We start from the raw sequence: 21,684 nt of genomic DNA on the forward strand, positions 1-21,684 counted from the left end.
CTAATATGGATTACCACTAACATGTAACTTTTTCTTGTTGGGAAGCACTAAAAGATGAGAAGTGAATAAGGATGCGGTGATGGACAGAAGATTAACAGTGACATAGATCCTATACATCGTCTGAGTGTGGTGGAGTTGAATTTGTTTACAACAAAATGGCTCCGACTGTTGGAGGACTATCCAGTGACAATGTCAAATAAATGTGTCAGCTCTGTGGAGGGGAAAGGGAATCGAAGGACCGGACCCCAGTAAGGATGACATGTGTCCAAGACCCCCTTAAATACAAGGCATATTATGGCATTATATACCAGCCTAGTCTTATTGGGTAATACTCAGGAAGTCAAAGTGTGTTTCTGTACATGACATGAATGAAGCTTCCTCTTTAAGCACAGAAGAGGAAGCGGTACACATATGTGTGAGCGCAGTTGCGGTTATGTTAGAAAAGTGGGTGTGTATGTTTATGTACTTGTATCACTAACTCTCTGGGGATAAATCTTTTCACAGCGTAGCTCTGTGTTTATGACATGAACCATTACATTTCAGGCCAAAGACATCGTTAAAGGTTGGGTTAGGTTATGTCTCCAGGAAATGAATGTCAATCAGTGTAATGTCCCCTGTTGTGATGAAAACACAACTGAGATTGTGTGTGTGATGGACAGAATGTATAACACTGTAGGAAGATACCGCAGTCCTCCCTTCAACAGAACAGGACAGCATTTCTAATGAGAGACTAATCATTCATCCAACACAGAGACACGATGTGCATAGCTGATACACACACACACACACCAATGACCTCATTCGCCACTGCAGAGACGGGCTTAGTCAGCTGTAGCAAACTGCAGACAAGAGAAGGGAGGAAATGAATGAGGATGGAGGAGCAATAAACGGCAAGGAGAAAGAGGTGTAAAATCGGTTATTGCAGCCAATATACATGTTTCTTACGACTGTTTGTACATGGAAGTGTCTAAGAGTCTTCTCATAGGAGAATCAAGCCAGTCAGAGATTGACTTCAGACAGTTTATAAAAGCAAGTACAGCACACTTTGATAACCTTGCACAGTATCCCCCATGCTTGTGTTTGATCATAGACTCCAAAACACATCACAGTTATATTCTTGATCAGCTCGTTACGTCAAATATGGGTCCTTTATACAACCTTCTAGTGCTGCTTGTCCGTGTACACAACGTGGCTTAGCAAATGCTGCAGAATAAACACACAGGTTTACACCATCAGATCCTCTGAATGTGGTCAATAATTAAATGAATACAGGCATTCTGCTTTCGGGCTGAAGACGGTGGCGCGGTGGGAAACGTTGCAGGGATAAAGATCTGAGTGAATTCCACTTCTGGGTGAATTCTGGATGCAGATGTCATAAGACATCACAGTGAAACTGAAAATGACTCTACAATGGGACAATGAAGCAATCAGCCACCTTCAACCTCAAAATGGAGCGGTTCTCACGCGCCCCTGACCTGAAGATTAGTGATGATCCGTGCAAAACAACCTGAAAAATCTGTAGTAATCAGCATAAAGAGTGCCTGTAAATGCTTTTATCAAGAACAGAATGTGGATACCAAAAGCATTTGTAGGCTGGGATATCTTCTCATTTCTATTTTTTCATTTAATGAAATAGAGCTGTCAGCGGATTGGCATTTGGAGAAAGGGTCTGTTTGCTGTGTGGGTTGTATACAAAAATCTAAACAATGTATGACTTGCTCAGGCATGCTCAAAATGCCTAAAATGATATGATATATGACTGGTAGCAGCAGAGGAGCATATGCAACAATTATTGTCTTTTTTTTTTTTATATCAATGGCATCTTAAAATTTAACGCTGAAAGGGGAAGGGTTCACTTTTAATAATAAAATAATACAATTAAATCAACTTTTCAAAAAGGACAAAATAAAGTAGAAAGGCAGGCAGGAGAAAAGTCATTATCAGCAACTTTCTTGGTAAATGAAAATTAATAAATAAGTGCTTCACAATAAAGCAGGGTTGCCTGAAGAAGTGGATGAATAATTAGTATTTCCATAACATCTGCTCCCTCCAGGAGGGCTGCAGAAGTCTTTTATGTTCCTCATATAATTCCTCTATGAAGCTGACAGATATGCCCCTCTCTTAATTTTTCATTTACCCATGTAGAAGATATGAGTACCCAAATGTGGGCAGATCATGATTTCTGACAGGACGGTCTCAGATCTACCTAACCTACCTACACACTGCAGGTGAATGGCGGTGGCAAGCAGTGTCCCTTACAACAGCAGTGAAGACGTATGTGGATCCGTGACCTAAATGAGGAAGAGTCCTTTGATAACTCAGCAACAAGCCAGAAATATTTTAAGTTTGACATGCGCATTATAAACTGACAAAGATCTATGGCAACAAAGGAGGGTATTTCAGCATTAGTGTTTAATCATTTCAGACAGCTCCTATTCTGTACTTCTATTGTTATTATCCACCCCCATCACCAGTTAACTCACATGGTTACTGCACTTGTGGTTTTTGTCAGCAGGAAAACCACAGCCTCAGCACTGTTTTCTGTTGACGACAAGTCATCACAGATGGCGCAGCATTCGACTGTGAGTCTCAGGCATTCTGGTTAGAAATGATGATTATATCTCCACGTTATTCATTATTAAGATCACGTTTAGCGTGTATCGTGCTTCCTCTCAGTGTCTACTCTTGTATGACCAAAGCAGCTTTTTAACCTGAACAGCGAGTTGCTGGCAGAACAGCTGGTGCGCCCACTAGCCGGCTGTTTCACTGCGGGATGTTTCCTAAAAACAAACTGGACCTCTCCCTATTTATCTGACACGGTCGCAACTACAGCTACGGTAGCTTACGGAGAGGCTGCAGGGCTCGACTGCAGACCTCAGCTACAGGCCAGACCTTTTTACAAAACCACTTCAACCTCGAGGACCTCAAAGGACTGGACCACACAAAAACATCTGCAGCTCTGTCAACTGCCTGACAAAGTATTTCTTAAAAACAGCCGCCAGTTTTCTTTTATTATTAGACTAGAGCTGCAAAAGATTACATTTACAGTCAAAGGTTTGGACACACCTACTCATTCAATGGGTTTTATACATAGAGACAAACTGAAATTTGTCCACTGGGGAACATGGACGTCTGTACAAACTGTCATGGTGGTCCGTTCCATAGTTCTAATGATAGGTGCAGTATATAGTAGCTACATTAGTTTGAAATCCATAAAGCCACAGTGCTAGCATGGCTAAAACTGAAATGGTCTCAGACATTTCAGAGACATTCATTATTATTCCCTCAGGCTATACTGCATTTATGAATGTGTATATTCAAACTTTGTTTATTTGCTGAGAGCAAATGAAGCATGTCGCTACAGCTCATAATTTACCATTACTTCTGGCTCAAAGTAAATGCACTGTAAAGTTGAGGCAGTGGCATCCTCCGTCTACCACTGCATGAAGACAGTCCTGTGAGATCCAAGCGGCTATACACTGCTCTTTAATGGGAGCGAGCCGTTTATATATGCATTTTTCTAAATTAACCTTTTAAGTCTCTCTTTAATGAAGTAATGAAGTTTGAAAACACTTCAAATAAAGGTGTCACTTGTCTGAGAAGGTTTTCAGCTTCGGTGTCATTGTGATACACCAAGCCATAATGAGCTCATTACTGCCCACAGCCAGATTAACCACCTGAGGCAACAATTCACTCTTGGTCTCCTATTGACCTCCATTACAGATGGCAGTTCATTCTTTCCTCTTGCATCCTGAAATCTGCATTAATTATCAGAGGCCAGACTAATGTGTGTTTTACAAACCGTGCTGAAAGTGAATGGCAAAACAATCCGACTATATGCTGATTTTACATCTCATTTACATTTTAGCATCCGGCCTACTGACCAGACACGATGTGTTGTAAGCCAGGAGAAAGAATAAGAAACAACAAGCCAGAAGACTTGTATAAAGCATGTAATGAAGCTGACTACTGCCTTCTGTCTCAGCAGTCCTGTGGACAGTGACTGCAGTGTCCCCTATGTTCGCAGCTGCTTAGAGCCACTCAGCACTGTTTGTAAGGGCTTCATTCGTAGACAGCACCAGTAAACCTTCTGCAAACCGTGTGTGCCGTTGTAAAGTTAAAGCATTTTAATAATACAGTTTCATAAAGCTTTAAATGGTGTACTTTTTAAATTTGCAAAAGCCTTAATGTTTTCACTATCAGATAATAATTCATGTGTAGTTACAGCCACACATAACCTTGAACAATGTGATGTCCTGCACTGGTAGCAGACTAGTACTCTGGACAACCTGAGTTTGGGTATTTGACTTGGTATCAAGTGAGAGAAACTGGACACGTACACCCCGGTATGATCATGTCCTTGATAGACTGTATGTCCTTCTATGTCAGTGGTAGTAATACTGATGAAATGATGATATTATTTAAACAAGTGCTGTTAAAAGGGTTTCTAAATTGTGGAGACTTTACTCATTAGATGACTACAATGCTGCATAAGATTCCCCTCTTATCATCTTGGATAGTGTTCAGTACAGCACGTCTTTGGCTGTGCTCAGATAAAAGGTTTTCTCAGTTCGCTCTTACATGCACAGTACATTAAGTTTGCTTTCGCATTCATCATCACTGTAGTAAAAGCTCCATTTACATTGTTTTACAACAGCTGGAAAGGGGCTGACAAACAGTAAAGCTCAGGAGTCAGTAACATCCTCCACTTATTTTTAGTCTGTCAATCACTGAGAAACTACTGAAGACAAAATGAGGGCAAACTGGCATTTGCTTAAAACTGGCATTCTTGAAACTCTGACTAAAATCCCTTGATGATACCAGTTAAAGACTTTTGAAGTTTTGACTACTATGAATTACAGTCATCATAAGTTCTTATGAGAGACTTGTCGTAGTTATAAGAGATCCTGTATGTATGGTAAGTCAGCGCTATGAACACTACAGACCTCCCCACCACCAGAAAACCTTTTTTTAGGCTTTGACTATAACGAACATTGTCAGTTATAATCTTCACTGTGAAAACAATACCACACTACTATCCTCATCAAACTGCCTTCTATAAATATGAGTTCTTATGGACTTGTGAAACGTTATCAGTGTCAGTCCGCGTTTAGCTTCAAGGTAAGCACACTCCAAAAAAAAACAGAAGTTTTTGCTTATGTTATCAAGATGTCAAGATTAGCACATGTTATCAAGATATTTAGACTTCGGTCAGTCCAAAACGCATAAAACAGGAAACACTTTGGAGACGGTGGAGCCTGGCTCAAGAAAGCTGGCTAGTTAATCTTTGCCGTCATCACACAGAGAGAAGTCTCATTTTAAGCCTGTCTGACTGCAGCGTGCATAGAGATTTGATATGATATACTGTAAAGTAATACCCAACAGAAGCTCAAACATGGTCCCAGAGTTAAAATATAATCTTAGTTCATATTTTTACTGGACAGTACACCTCTCTATGGAACCTGACTCACTCCATCTCAGAATTTAGTGAGTAGCCTGTCAGAAAAGACAGCCTGTCCTATTAGATGTAAGGACATGTTATTATCACAATAGTCACACATTTATTTTATGTTCACCTCTGTAGCCTGCTACACGTCGCCGCTTGAGGCGAGTGGCTTGAGGCGATATGACTCACTTCTAGCGTAACACACAGGAACGTTCAACTGAGCTGTTGTTTGCATTGTGGTGTGCACTGTGGGTAATACACTAGTGTACACGAGATTTGTCATAATTCAACAAGAATGTTTAGCCACGGTGATAAACCAGGATGTTCCCGGCTCATCACCATGGCTAAACAAATATGTGCAACTAACAATCATTTTAATTTTCTATTTCCTTATATTTACTGATTAATTGTTTGCTCTATAAAATAACGGTTTCTAAATACTTTAAGCAGAAATTTGCAACCTTTGACAACTAATCCCACATGTTTCACCCGCCATTCTCAGGTCATTAATGAGAGTAAAATCAATCTTTGACTTCAGGCCGTAAAAAGACGGACTTAAGAACATCAGCTTAAACTCAAGGATCTGAGGTGGCTATTTTTCATGTCTTTTCTCACATACTGACGAGATGATTAATTAATATTAATTAAATAAAGGCAGATAACATAATAACAGGGAGATTAATCGGCCGTGAAAAACTGTTAGCAGTGGCCCTGCTTCAGTTTCTTGCCATCCTCGGATGGAGCAGTTGGACAATTTCATTTTCATTTAGCCCACATCTCATTTGAAGCACTGAAGCAAACTAATGGAATTCTTTGAGGATTAGAAGCTCTTTAAAGAGCCCTACTTGCAGCTGTGGGAAATGCTGTGATACATTAGTGCCTTTGACATACAACTCTACACCAGGATTTTATGCTGTTTATGTAACTGTTAAAACAGGATCTGCACTAATAACAGCTGAACATATTAGACTCCCCCTGTAGCTTAACGCTGCTACGGGTATGTCTTCAACTGTGGACGATTGCATGCAGCAAACATTAAGAACAACAATACTCAAGCGTGTTGATTGGCATTAAAGTAGATGACGCGACAGAATGTAGCTTTTTTTTGCCACGTTTTGACAACTGGGTGAAAACGTAAAACCACCTAAGCTGAGCTCAGCAGCTATCACCCTCCTCTGAGTTGAGTCTATCATATCTACAGCCTGATGTCATGGATGAATTCATATTTCTCTCGTTCACCCCATTCTGTGCCGAGTCTCTCATCTGCCTTATTGTTTTCATTCCTTGAGATCTTCACTGGGAGGTTATTCCGCTGGAACACACAAAGTCTTACTGGGATTAAGAGGGAGAGACGGAGAGAGAGACAGAGAGAGAGAGAGAGAGAGAGAGAAAGAAAGCAAGCGCAAATTATAGTGAGAGAGCGTGGCCAATTCCCCCTCGGAGTCCACACATTGTTTCCCTTCAGCCGATGGGGGATTCTTATCAAAACGCCGCCAGGACTATCATGAAAGGATATGGTAATTATGGAAAACACACACACACACACACATACACAAACAGAGCAAGGAAGGCCAACCAAGCGCCACGCTAATACAATGTGTCTGGTGTGGGGGCTATTTACATACCCTTCCAGAGCGCTTGTCACATTCAATTAATTACTCTCTGGAAGGGTGACAAAGATGATTAAAAAGAATGATGAGAAATACTTCCTCATATGGATCCAAAAATGTTGCTAAGTCCTCTTAAAATACAGCCAAATGATCTGTGTAACAAGGCAAGCTGTTTTAGTGAAAGTTAAAGGTGTTTTTTTTTTTTTTTTTTAATTCCCAGAAGGGATTACAGTATCTTTCCTTCAGCTGAGGAAGGGAATGTAGAAAATGAGCCAGAGAGGATGTTTGCAGGAGCGGATGTGATCATGAGCCGTGCTTTATTCTGGCAGGGGAAAAAAAAAAAAAAAAAAGAACTGAAGCCTGTAGGGTAATGAGCTGCATCACAGCGTCCGTTCATAACCCCTCACATCTGATGTCTTTCTGTGAGCGCAGCCTATTTAACACTGTCAGATCAATTAGTAGGTGAAGAAAGGGCTGGGGAGACGCTGAGCCTTTTGTTCAAACAGACACCGTGTGCGAGAAGGTACAGTGCGGTTTAAGGGAATTTGTCTCGACAGAAGGTTCTTAATGTTCACAATGTGTGATTGCGCTTCGTTTATTGCACAGAATTGCGGGGTCTGAATCGGGATTGCTGCACTGAAAAACATAGGCTAAATCAAACGCTGGGGATGTGACAGCCTTGTGGGGGAATTGGGAGATGTTAGAGTGATGCAAATACCCCAAGGGGCATATGAATACAGAAATCTACACATCAAGTAGTGCCGTGCCTACGCTGTCTTGTATCTCTGACTGCCGCTGCAATACGCTCCAGCTGCCTGGGCCTAATTTGTCACTTAGAACTGTGGAATCCGACTGCAGCCGGGATCAATCCATTAGTCATGACGGTTCCTTTCAGTGTGGACGTTCTTCAAGGAAGCCTCTCTTTACCCGATTGTATGACATTTTTATACAAATGTCCGCCCGTGAAATTTCTTTTCCCCCCGTCTGCTGTTATTTGTAAGGAACCATAATGGCTTGCTTAAGCTAGATTAGCCTTGTCTTTGAGATAGGAGAGTCAACAAACAGTCTGTGACGGTGACAGATAGGTCCTTGATCATTTCTGTCACTCCTCACCTCCCTCTTAAAAGACACTTTGGCTGCTCATCTACACCGCAAGCAGCACGGTAAATTACTTGTTATGTTCTCACAAGTGAGAAGGCTTTTCTCAGAGTATGCGTCTGTCTGCGCCTACAAACATTTCAACAAGGAGACTGCTTTAATGTCACATCCATTCACTGACATAAAGAGCCAGGCAACAAGATTTGCAGCACAGTTTATATTCAACACAAACAAGGGAAACAGTAGTTCTCATGAAAAGATCCTTTCTATAGTAACTCAAAATAATCTTGAGCTGCCATTATAATCTATTCAATTTCATACAAACTGAAATGTTCATAACTGAAACCACCCAAAGATACTTCTGATTCTGTTATCAGCTGATTTCAGTACCAGTGCTCACCTCACTACATGGAGCCTATCCAGTAGGATCCTATTTATGTGAAGTAACACGAAACCAGAGATGGCTGTGGTGCTGGAGAGTGACCAACCTGACGGACTGTGTTTAACAGACTAATATCAGAAACTCAGTGGAAAATAGTTTCCACAGGGGCTCCATGTGGTTCCATTTCTCCTGCTTACCAAAGCTCTCTACACAGAAAGAGGAGAGAGAGATTGGAGAAATGCTGGCAGTGTAAAGTGTCTGTGAAGAATGGGTCAGGTTTGCGTTCAGTTCAGTGGCCTCGTGTCTGGGCATTTCTTTCAGTGGTTAGGTTAAGGTTTAGTTCCGTTTCACTATGCAAACTTTCAACTGTCTTTGCTTGCTCTGGTTCTAGGTTCCAGTTTCAGGAGCTAAATTAAGTTCCAAGTGAGTAAGAAACACAACAGCATAGCAATAACTACTATTTCAATCTTGTGTGTACACTGTTGAGGCCCTTTTATACGTTTTGCATGCATGTAATCAAATGATTATGTCAGTCCTGTTGCCGCCTTGTAAATGACATATGTTATAGCCAAACCTTCTCAGTTCAAAGAAAGCAAAAGCAATCATCTTTTCGAGTTTCACACAGCAGACCTGGAGTGCATGAAGTGTGCGCATCACTGAATTTTCCTGCCTTCTCGGCCCTCCAGGAAATGCCTGGACTTCACTGGCTTGCCGATTGCTTGGCTCACAATGCGAAGTTGTAATGTCACGTTTCGAAACACTCTCTAACACTGGTCCCAAAAGTGATCAGTTTTGAGAGGAACAACAAATTCGGACTCAAAAGAAGAAAAAAAAAAGAACACAGAGAAAGCTCTTACTCAGGTCTTGACTGGCAGGCTCCTATTGCACATTAGCCTTTCACCACACTCGCTTCAAAAAAGGAACCATGCAAACCAGTCGAGCAGAAGCAAAGTGCCTTTCCTGCCTTTAGGGAGTGTGAGCAAACACATCACTGTTGCTACAGTGATCCTAATAGCAAACACCACCAATCAGGTCAATCACACTGATATTTATTTCAATTTTTAGCACCAGTCAGGTTCAAACCTCAGACTGCACACGAAGACCACCAACTATACTTCCGCCAGAGCAAATGCAAGCACAGATACGTACCTATGCTATTCATGTGACTGCCATAGACCATTCACACAGCTCACACACACAAACAAAACAGTGCCTCAGGTGTCCAAGCAAACAGCCCTTTTAAAAACACACAATCAGCAGGCTCCTACCTGCAATTTGGCGGCGGGTCCAAGGTTATCTCCGCTAGCTCCTTCTGGATTCTGCAACGAGAGGAGGATCCGCGTTATAATCACACTCTCACAGACAGTTATATAAATCCTGCCTGTAAAATCAATCTGTGAGTGTACACGTTGAATACCTCATTGATTTTCTAATGAGCTCCTGAGCACCGTGATTGAGCACAGGAACAGGCGGCGCCATGCAAGATTAATACAGGGATGCACGGAGGAATATTTGCCATTTTTGAAGCACGCTTGTGTATATTGATATTGATGTCAAAAGGTTATGTTAGATAAAGGAATCCTTTCTGCTATAACTGGGTCAATTAATTTTGCTGCTGATCACGGTCTTGCCTCAACTCTCGTACTTTCAGGAAGCTGGTGGGAGCATTTTCAAACAGGGCACATAAGGTTTAATGAATACACTGTAGAGGGGTCAAACGTCTCCCTGGTTAAGTATTCATTAAATGCCAGTGATTTGCCTGCATGGATGCGGAACCCAGGTGGTACTTTACAACCACTCAATCAGCTGTAAAGGCTGCTGTTATTTTCTCCTGCACAGAGGACCACTCCTGACTTATTTTATCACAGAGCAACGTTTTACATCACAAGGTTTCCTTCGTGATCATGCTGCATCTACAGTATACATCTTCAAGCGTTGCACTTTGGCAACTAGCAAAGTACTATTAGTCAAGCCCTTAGGTAACTTAAATATTTTTCACCTTCCTCGTTTGTTGACACTCAAAGAGTGTTACAGGTTATGGTGGACCTTTTTCTAAATCATTATACAAATGATGAGCTGTATTTGAATTGTATAGAATTATTTTCCAAGCAGCAGATAGTGGTGATTGGTGGCTACTGTACCTCCTGAAGTGACCGTGTTTTATTTAAAAAAAAATTCATTTAAAAATAAAATGATCTATTAGATCTATAAAAAGAAAATGAATGAAACATATTTCCAATTAGATAATCGTAGACTAATATCAACAATTAGTATGTTCACAAAAAACAAACATGAATGAATATGTATCTGTATAGGATGGGCCTCTCACTCCTACAAAAAGATGGACTCATTATATTTTCCAAGAAGACGAGAGTCAAGAAAGTTTCACCTGCTGGTAAAAGAGCTGCAGAATTACTGTTTCCAGGACGTTTTCAGGATGTCAGTGGTTCTGTTTGGTATGTTGCTAACAATATTGTAGCCACACATTAAAGAGAAGATCATGAATTTCCAGGATCCAGTTTTTCCTGATCTGCACCACACAGTCTGTGAGTATGCTTACATGCACTGTGGCTCTGACTTGTCGAAAAGGAATCATGCCAAATTAAAGATTCGAAATGGATATGTAAACATGACTGAGGACGTATGAGGACATTTGTTTTTATAAGCTACATCCTTATTTGGAATATTCAACTCAAAAAGGTCAAATATGGCAATTGATTTATACAGTACAAAGGGTTTGGTTAGGATCTCAGCAATTGCTCCCTCTGAGAGATGAAAGTAGTCTGGGGAGGTGGTCTGCGTGGACGGAGGCGCACCCACACTTTCCTTAATCGATTATGAAATAATACCTGTTGTTTCTGCCCACAGCTGCTGCTGGCTTTCCCTATAGCAGCATGTTGGCTGTGGTTGTGCTCTCATACGTCTCGCTCTTTATTAGCTACAGCTCGAGGAGAGTGGGCCGAGGAGAGGCTGGGAGGATCAATGCCGTGTGAGAGTATCTATAATGAAGTAGGATTTTACTCATTTTAAACAGTAATTAAAAGAAAAATAGAAAATCAATGTGTGGTGGTCAATAATGATACTGGGAGTGTGGAGAAGCTAATTAAAGCCAGCGAAAATAGTTTGTGTGTGAATTAAACCTCAACGCACTGTAATTAGATGAAATGCATTCATTAATAAACTAGAAACAATAATTGAAGTGATAATTTGGTTGAAATTTCAGCCATGCAGCTAACGTAACTAAGCTAGCAAGAGATTAGTGTGGTAGCCACACATTGAAATGAACACATGAGCATTTCATGGAGAAAGCTGAATTCATTCATTCCCACAATTAATTTAATTTAACATGTAAAAGGTTAGAGTCTGCTGGGGATATTCCTTCAGCAGTTGCCACGGAATCACAAACTTTAAATGGTCGGCTGGCTACAAAAGGAATATGTCCACTCCACAATTCATGGCTGTAAACAGGTTGCCTTTGTTTGAAGATCTGACACAGTTTAGAACAAACTTGAATTCAGTAATTCTGAAAATGTTCAAGTATACCACAATTACAAAAACTAAGAAATTGAGTTCTCTCTTAAATCATGCAGTCTCTCTCAGCAGTTTTGGTATTGGAACAGCAATAAATAGATTTGAAGAGCAAACAATTAGGTGAATGTGACTTAATTCTTTTGGAATTGATATCAGAGGCTATTGCTCATCTGTTATAAATATAGCTGTGCTTCAGGTTTCTAGGAGAACATTACGTACAAAATAGCAGTGTAACATTTTGAATCACGGCACCAAAATAGTTATATGAACAGAAGAGTGAATGACACCCCGGCATATCAAACCCAAAGTGAAATATGGTGGAAAACTTGCAATCCTGGGCAAGGAAAAGTAGCACTCCAATTTTCACACACACGCTGCAGCCTCTGGTTTGCATATTTATGGAGAAGGATTTATACTGTGGCAGGATAATGAGCCCAAACACACCTCAAAGCTTTGAAGCACTGCTTCAAGACTAAAGAAGACCGAGGAGTACTGACTGTCATGGACGTGCCTCTACATCTGTGAAGATTCTCAGTCACCCAGGTGAGGGTATATCCAAAAGACAAAGCATCTGGACTAGGTGATTCAGAGACTCATGAGTTTACGCACAGGTCTTAGCTAATACCTTAACTCCCCAGCCAATTTGAACGGAAGAATCCGCTTGGATGAGTGGTTAAGTATTTTCAGGAAAACAAACAAGTCCAGTTGTCTCGTTTCAGCCTTGTTTTGGGGACAGATATTCCTCTACAAGACCTCAACTCGAAGAAAACATTTGCGGAGGCACTTAAAACTGAATAAACTAAACTTTCCTGACATCAGAAGAAGCTCTTTGGAACACCGTCAATGCTGGGATAACACTAATTATCAGATTTAAACAAAGCTGTGGAGTCCATGCTCCTGCACTGCTGCTGTCATTAAAGCAATGGTGGCAAACAGATATTCAGAAATTCATGGAGATTTTTCATAATACAGTAGAGACTTATAAATGTACCATAGGATAAATTAAACAGTATAGCACTTTCAATTCTGATATAGAATTAAGTCAAATGATCTCACTAGAAGCATGTGGTCTGGGATTATCCTGTCTAAACATTTTGGAAGGATACAACTGACAAAGTTCTTAGGGAAAGATATTACAAGCTGCTGTTGGCTGGTTTGGCGGAAGCAAAACACTTTTGATTGTTTTGTAATGGATTCCATCACTGCTTCATCTTGTACAATGGCAACTGGCCTGACAGCTTTGTTGCATGCAATTCCAACTCCTTCTCCCTGATTTCCTGCCAGTATCACTAGTTTCTATCAAATACAGGAAGAATGGTGAAAAAAAATAAGGCCTTCAAACACCAGCACTGGGTGAGAAGACGGAAGCATGGTACCGGCATAGCGATTCACTACGGGATTGTGTACATGAAAACAAACCAAATACCAGCTGCTGGTATTTGGGTCGTGTGAGGTTATAACTGAAGAATACAAGGTCAGCCAAATGAATACTGACATGAAGAAGTCAATTACAATTCCTTCATCATGAAGGGACTGCTGGAATGGGATGTGTATCACAGGCTGATGATACATACCAGAACAAGAGTATCCACGGGAGAATATTCTTTTAAACTCTCCTCAGTGGGAAATGACTGCACACGACTGAGATGGGAAAGGAGGAGGGAAAAAAAAGACATATATTTGCGAGGGAGCCTGTAATACAATCTCCACGGTTATGGAGTCATTCTCAGCTTGAGTGCGCGCTGTGTAATTTTATCTGCAGTATTTCCTGAGGTGGCACATTTGGATGACTGAAGCTGGGGACCTGTTAGGGAGAGTGGTGCAATGAACAAAGCTGAGGGGAATCCAAAGGGAAAAGTGCTTGTGATTGCGCCGTGAGTTTCCTCACTGTTTTGCACAACCTCTTTAACCAAACGCTTGCTTTCTCTAATGTTGCACAGCTCATTGCATTTGATAATCCCTCGAGACACTGCACACACTAAACTATTACATTTTGCATGCCTCGACAAATGCAAATAAGTCAATATCATCTGAGCATAGTTTTTATAATGGTAAACACTAGCTTTAGTTAGTGTGTGTGGCAGCCGGGGATTTGTTACACAAGTTGGTACTAAAAAGTGACAAAATAACACCTTGCCTGTCAACCTTCCTTTAAAGAAGTAACCATTATTTTTTAAGATGTAGCCGTCATCGGTGATAAGAAGTCATTGCTGCATTTATTCAGAACTGTCCGCTGAGGGTCACTTCTTTTCACTATGGCAACACGTGGTGCATAATATTTACGGGAGCAAACTCAGATGTTTTCATTAGATCAGTTATATGTCCCTAAGAGACAATGACACAAAAAGACTGTATTTGTAAGACTTGGTAACAACACTGCATTTTTCCCTAGGACAGTGGGAGAGGTGTTATTTTGCAAGGCAGCTGGATTTCATCTCACCAGGCTTCAAGCGACACACTTGTGTTCAACTCGCAAACAAGGGCGCTTGCTTTTCTCTCACATATGACCCTTAAGGAGCCTGAACCCTTCAGTCCAGTTCGTTGTCAGGGACCTTGCTAGAGTAATACTGAGCCTTTACTTCGGTGATCTTGCTTCTACCACTTCCAGCATGCCGAGTGCTACAGTGCAGAGAAAAACAGAGTCCATCTGAGCAGCTCTTGTATCAGCATCAACACAAGGCCGTGCCGCTTGGCCCGCTTATTGCCCCATCAGATAACGACAGCCGTTTCTTTTTGTCATCACACCAAGATATTCAGTTTCAATCTGCCACGAACTGGTTATGAACTGAATCAGTTTTGTGTAGCACCAGGGAACTGAGACACCAAGAGTGAGTTTATGCGAAAAACCCCTGGTCTGGTTTTCTCTTTCTGGATGAATGGTGTTATTCACTCCCAACGGTGCACATCATAGCCCAGCAGCCTTTTAATACGTTTGGGTAGGTAGGGGGACAGAGCAGAGTGATGTGCAAAGGTTAGATTATCCACCACACAACACTGTTAGGGAAGCTTTTGACTGGTTCAACGTTCATTCTGCAGCAGGACAAGAAGCTCAAGAATACAGCCAGGTTTAGAAAGAACTATCTTAAGCTACACACAGAACAAGGAGTCCTGCAGCAGATGGTATGGCCTGCACCTCAACATCAGGGTTAGGTGAGGAGACAGAAAACACAGAGACTGCCTTGATCGATAAACTATTTTAAGTCCTCTATAGTCCGGGTACCTCCCACCATCCAAAGATATGCTTGTTAGGTTAATTGGTGATTCTAAATTGGCTGTAGGTGTGAGTGTGAATGGTTGTCTGTGTCTCTGTGTTAGCCCTGCGGTAGACTGGAGACCTGTCCAGAGTGTACCCCAGCTCTCGCCCAGCAGCTTGGACAACCTCCAGCGCCCCCCCACCCCCATGGACCTCCAGAGGACAATAAGTTACAGAAAATCAATGAATGAATGAACGAACGTTTAAAATATCTTCACTTGACTTTAAATGTCTTAAACATTTGTTCAGTACTGTATGTGAACTGTATTAAAACCAGCTATTAACATAACACGGGGCAGATTTTTGCACAGTCACGTTTACAGAACTCCCTCTCATTGCTTTCTCTAACCGAAAGGACTTGAGGACTGGGTTAGCACATAGCACTAAGGCGTGACAACAAGATTAACAAAGAAATTAAAAATTCATCACCCCAATGAGCCAGCTTTGATGTCTGTGGAGCTTTGGGTGGAAAATTCTCTGGTGCCCAGAAAGCGAAGCTTTTATGTTCAGTGTTTTGTTTTGGAAGAAAAGCCCTTTCCATCTTGCCAATATACAACACACGCTGCCAAAAAAGTCTATTAAATAAAAGCCAGTGGCTGCTGAGATATCATTTAACATATTTCCATTTTATTTATTAATCAGTGACCTCGTGGGTTTGCTGATTTTTCCCCTTCCTTTCAATTTCAAAAGTTTTGTTTAGTATTAAATTTAACATGGCTGTTTCAACAACTGAATCAGCACTACATATCATCAACTGTTGTGTTTGGCAGATGATGCTATCTGACTGAAAAGGAGAAAACCAGTGACAGATTACCACTTGAGTAGCGAAACAGAGCCATCCAGGCAGTATGGGCACACACCCAAAAGAGGAGACAGAGTAAAAGATACTGAGTGCAGCAGATCTACCTCTTGGCGCTGGTGGAGAGCTTGGCAGCAGTCTTGCTGGAGATTTTGGCCTCCTTCTTCTTGGGCTGGGTCTGGTCCCGCTGCTCTGGGCCGGGCTGCTCCGGAGGAGCTGCCTCCCTCTGCTCGGCGTCCGAGCTTCCCCCACTGGTGTTGGGGCTGTCGTCCGGCCTAGGCTGCACTTCACTGGACATGCTGACACTGCAGGACGGTTGCACACATAGGAGCGGCGGTAAGTTCACAGTGTATATAGACAGATACACCTAAAAACATCTACTCTGACTTTACTGCAGGTTCCTTCATCTGAGTGGATGGAATTAACAAGACAGTGACACATGCAACAATACTTAATTTCTATAGTGAAATAATCAGTGATATTTATTAACATATTAAACAGATAATGTTTTTACTGGTTTCTTTATCGTTTATTTTTCTGATCTATCTGTGGATAACTTTAAAATCACCACAGACACAAAGTCCTAAATATTTTATGGTTGAAACTCTAATGATTGTTAATATTATAACTAGCCATTGGGATCACAGACACACATACCCATTCAATCCATGAAGTACATGACTGAAAGTTTGACAAAAAGCTAGTAGATGTTAGATTACAGTTTTTGAGAGCCCAAGATGAAATGTTTATATGTCTTGTTTTGTCAAAGCAACAGTTTAAAATCCAAAGCTATTTAGTTTACAAAGAAAAGCAGCAAATTATCATTATGTTTGTCATTTTTGCTAAACACATGACTTAAACAATTAACAAGTGCGCTACAAGGTGCTCCCTGTGGTCATGTCAGACATATTTTCATATTTTTTGAGTTGTTCCTAAAGCGTTTGTGTGTGTGTGTCTGTGTCAGGCTGCATCCTGCTGGGGATGGCTGCCATCGAGGAGAGTCATTGCTATGGGGTGGTGGTGCCTGGCCTGGTCTGGTCTAGGTGGGTGGTACATATCTAAGTGACATCTACATGAATGCCAGGTCCAAACGTTCCCCAGCAGGAAAAACCAGTGAGTCTGTAGGCAGGCATCCATTAATAAAACAACTCTTTTATAGATGCTATTCACTCAATGTGACTCAACCAGAGGGCTTAACTCTTTCCAAGAAAGTAAATAAATACATGTTACAAAATGTAAAGTTATCCTTTTAATAAACTGAGACAAACTCCTTTCCTGGCTTTGAACAGGGTGATTCCCATTATCAACGTGAGATGTGGCAAATGTTTTTCGCAAAAAAGAAAATTCTTCTTTGGCGATGCGATAGGCCACATTAATATGTGCTGTTACTTCATGGAAACCAGCATCATCCACTTTGGCTGCATGGGTCCTAGGGGAGTGCAGCAGAGTGCTGGTCAGGTTGTTGTTTGGGAGTGAAGGCATTTCTGGCGAGTCTGTGATGTTGGGAAGTGCTGTGTTTTTCATGTTATCCCTTTTTTAAATGCTGTTAACCATTACATAAGGACTGTCTACTCTAATCATCTGTGCAGTCTCCCTGCACCAACATCAGAGCAAGAGCTGCTATTTCGCATTAAAAAAAAAATGTAATCGCATATAGGCCGCAGCTTCTAAGTGTGATAGTGGTGTCTGTGAAGATTCTCAGCCATCCAGGTCTTAATATGTCCAAAAAGCATTGAAAAAAGGCAACTGAACTTCTAGAGTTTTTTATGAGATTAAAGAGAGGATATTAGAGACTCTTATGAGATCAATGCCCTTATTATTGTGTACTAAGACAATGTCTTTGTGTTTGTTGCATGACCAACTGATTGTCTGTGTTCCAGTACGCTTCACTGCTCGCATTTAAACGTGCTTTCACACCTGGATCATTGTTCCAATAGCAGGAGCGTTTCTCCCGGGGTGGATTTATTTGGGCTGATGTGAACAATAATCACACTCTTTTCGAGAACAAGTCAACTGTGCAACTGTGCTGCAACTGGTTAGAAAGGGTGGTCTCAGCCGGCTTGCAAACGCTCCCCTTAGCAATTAATTTGCAGTGAGAACACATGTTACCCACGGATCAATACAACTACGACGTATAAGCTTAATTTATAAGCATAGAATTATATAACCAAGCAGTTTACCTGATGCATCTTTGAAAGAGAAACTGTCAGGTTAATGGGTTACTGTATGCCTCCTGTTTTATTTTGCTCTTTATCAAGAATGAAGACTACAAAATGTATTATTTCTACTCAGCATACACTTTCCTTCCATGAGGCTCCATTTTCAATATGATTATTTCCTGAAATCCAAAATTCCCACAAATGTATGACCAATAACAAAACAGTTTGCAAGCACTGATTGCCCTGTGAGCATGAACCAAACCAAGATTAAATGCTACAACATTCTAACAATATTGTATCAATTACTGCCTGAATCAGAATGAAATATAGGTGTGAAAGCATCGAAAGGCACCACTATGCTGTACCACCACTTGTGTAGAGCAAAATTTACATAGTGTTAGCAATCAATTCATTTAAAACCGATATAAGTCTGGTAACGCATTGGAATTTCATTATGGGACGCATTTCCACCAGGAAAAAAAAAAAAAAAAAACTCTGCACGCAATTGGACATTCCTACAACCAATCAGATCAAAAATTGTCAGTTGCAGTCCTACTTGATTTTCTAGTTACTCAGTACATTCGCGGCTTGAGTGTCGAACGAGTTCAATCCAGCCCTCAGATATTTTACCTCTCCTCCATGGAATCAGCCAAGCTGAAAGTCTGATGGTCACAACCCTTGAGTCTCAATAATAAACGACACCTACAAGGTCATGTTCACTAAATCCAATTCCCCCATTACTGTGTGTGAGGCTCAAGGTGAATGCCTCTATTTACATTCCCGGGCCTGCCATGAAAAATGTATGATACAGATGAATGGCTGCGAGGGCACTTCTGTTGCTGGCTGAAATGAATATCAAATTGGACAGAAGTAAGGACAGACAAGCCGATGGCAGCATGACAACCTGGCGTGGCTTTTGACATTTGACAAACCTCAGCGGGACACAGGCTATCTGATGCAATTAAGTGCATTTGGTGGTGAGCTGATAGGGGAGATAATTGGGAGATTATAAGGTTAAGGAGGATTGAAGGACATCATTTAAAGGTTGTAACATAAACAGAGTCCTCACGGGGTTGAGCAGACGTTTCCATTTGTCAGGTGAAGACAGACGCACTGAAACGGCGGTGGAACAGTTGGGCTTTTTTTTTTTTTTCTCCCATCAGATCGGGCAGATGTTTTCACCTCCTCGGCGGGTGGGAAAGTGTCAGCACCTGAACCGTGAACTATCACGCTCGGTGAGGCTTTCCAAATAGTGTGTTGCTGAGCAAGTCTGGAGATAAATCACACCCAAAAAGAGAGCCCACATTCCGTTCTCTTGTGAAAGGAGCCCAGCATGTCAAATTTCCTTTAAACACTGGGCAGCTAGCTATAAATCACCCATTGCTTTTCGGCTTACACGACGTAATATATAGTACGCTTTCAACATCCTCTGAATTAAGAGTTTTGTAGAAAGCTAGCAAGCTCTTAAAAAAGGGAATTCCCACTTTACATTTGGCTCTTACTGTTAGCTAGGCTAACACAGTGGAAACGCTTGGCATTACTGAAGTTGAAATGTTAATAAGTCCAGTTAGGTGAATTGGGTGTATGCCGAATTAATGCGGGGCTCTTAAACCTTTAAATGTCTATTATAGAATTCCTATAGAGTGGTTATATACATTTAAAGAGCAGCGTGCGTTTATATTTGATCATATTTTGGATGGAGATCGGGGAAACCTTCTCAACTCGGTACCAAACCCCAGAGAGCTCACGAGCCCACGAGCCCTCGGCGTCCCTGGTTTGTTAGCTATGAAGAGTTAACAGCAAGATAGCCTCGCAACGGGGTATCTTTGTCTCGATACAAGGACATGAAAAACTGAACGGCACACTTGTACGACATCTAGCCTATCCGGTATCGGAGCTCACACTGACCACTGCCATATCTGCTTCAGCACAAAAGACAGAATGGATACCCCTCTCTCCTCCCCAACCACCACCACCACCACCACCGCCGCCGCCGCCCCCTACTCTATAGAATAACGTAATAAACCTCCGTTTTATTTGTAGAGTTGGGGTTTCGGAGAAGACTCACCTTTCTGAGCAGGCTGGACGCACGGCGGCAGGAGAAATGGGATATAATGTCCACTGTTTGTTCCGTAAATCCGCAACACTGGTTGCCCCCCTCTTGTCGTCCGTTGCTTTGACTGACTGGCTGCTGGAGAATGTGCCAACCCCGACTGTCACGGTAGCGACTGATACAAGCACGGCTTCCGGTTTTACCTGGCAAAATAAAAGTCTAAATGAACGGCGGGTGGGAAACTTCTGTCACGTTGGCACAGTGCGGACGATGTCAAAAGGTCAAGGAGAAAAGCACAGGAAACTATTAGACAGCACTGTTTTTTTTAGATCTCTTAAATTGTGTCTCATTACGTCAGTATATTTAAATTTACACTACTTGCACGTATTTGCACAATGCAATGCTCATGCACTGCATATGGCATAAAAACACTGTGAATTTCATATATCCATTACATATGTCAGCTTTTCAATATAATTAGAAAAACTTGTAATTCTTATGTTACTGTCATCTTCTGCTGCTGTTGCATTAACACCAAACATTTTGACTCATAACGATTTATCTTCATGCATCTAATCCTTTTTTATTTCCCTGCTGCGTTTGCCTGACATTTTCTCTTACATACACAAGAACATCAGTGTGATTTAGATTCTAAAATACTCACGAAAATCAGAGGACAGTAACTACAAGATCCAACCTGAGCGTCTGGCTGGGAGTCTTTATTTTTAGACAGTGAATCGACGCTTCCGGTTTCTTCACCTTTAACCGACACTTGACTAATCGGAACGCCTCCGTGCGCGCCCCCACGCGATTGCGCGCCGCTGTGTGCTCTCTGAAGCATTATGGCAGGCTTTGATGATAGTGTGTAGACTACAAAGGGAGTGCAAAAGAGAGGAACTCCAAGCATGCTGCCAGCTCACCTTGTTTGGGAAGTGTGCCTTGTGTGATTTCAGAAGCAATCTACTAGATCTTAATGATTTTAAGTTCATGTCATAGGTCTCCTTCAGATGCAAGGGGCCCCATTACAGCGTCTGAGATGTTGATCAAGTCTGGGCTCTGGTGTTCTGCTGCTGTAGACAACCTGTTACCCCTTTAATTTCATTTGTTCACTAGGAGCAGTTAATGTAGTTGAATTGAACAATAAAGCACCACGGGTAAATGCAAGTGACTGTGTATACATAACTAAATTTAACTATTGTTTTCTACTAAATGTGTTACCTGGTTGCTACCTGCAGCACACGTGCCTCTTAATCTATTAAAACGACGTTTTATAAATGCTCTTATGATTAACTGCTCATGGTTTGCGTCGGCCACCACTGCGGAACCTTTGCGCTGGTCGATGTTTCCCTTACG

At 41.5% G+C, this 21,684-nt stretch overlaps 1 protein-coding gene across 1 annotated transcript in view; it reads right to left on the minus strand.

Moving 5' to 3' along the window:
• The window catches only part of LOC311501605 (ubiquitin-conjugating enzyme E2 E2), a 60,960-nt gene extending 39,486 nt beyond the window's left edge, over positions 1-21,474 (minus strand). The window contains exons 1-4 of the mRNA XM_084563531.1: positions 20,996-21,474; positions 20,347-20,534; positions 16,227-16,424; positions 9,805-9,855 (exon numbers count right to left, since the gene is read on the minus strand). Of these exons, the coding sequence (XP_084419657.1) occupies positions 9,805-9,855; positions 16,227-16,424; positions 20,347-20,534; positions 20,996-21,238 (680 nt within the window). The 5' untranslated portion in view covers positions 21,239-21,474. The remainder of the gene's footprint in view (positions 1-9,804; positions 9,856-16,226; positions 16,425-20,346; positions 20,535-20,995) is intronic.
• Positions 21,475-21,684: the final 210 nt, after the last annotated feature.

Source organism: Chelon labrosus (genome assembly GCF_963514085.1).
Source record: "Chelon labrosus genome assembly, chromosome: 16".
Taxonomy (NCBI): Eukaryota; Metazoa; Chordata; class Actinopteri; order Mugiliformes; family Mugilidae; genus Chelon; species Chelon labrosus.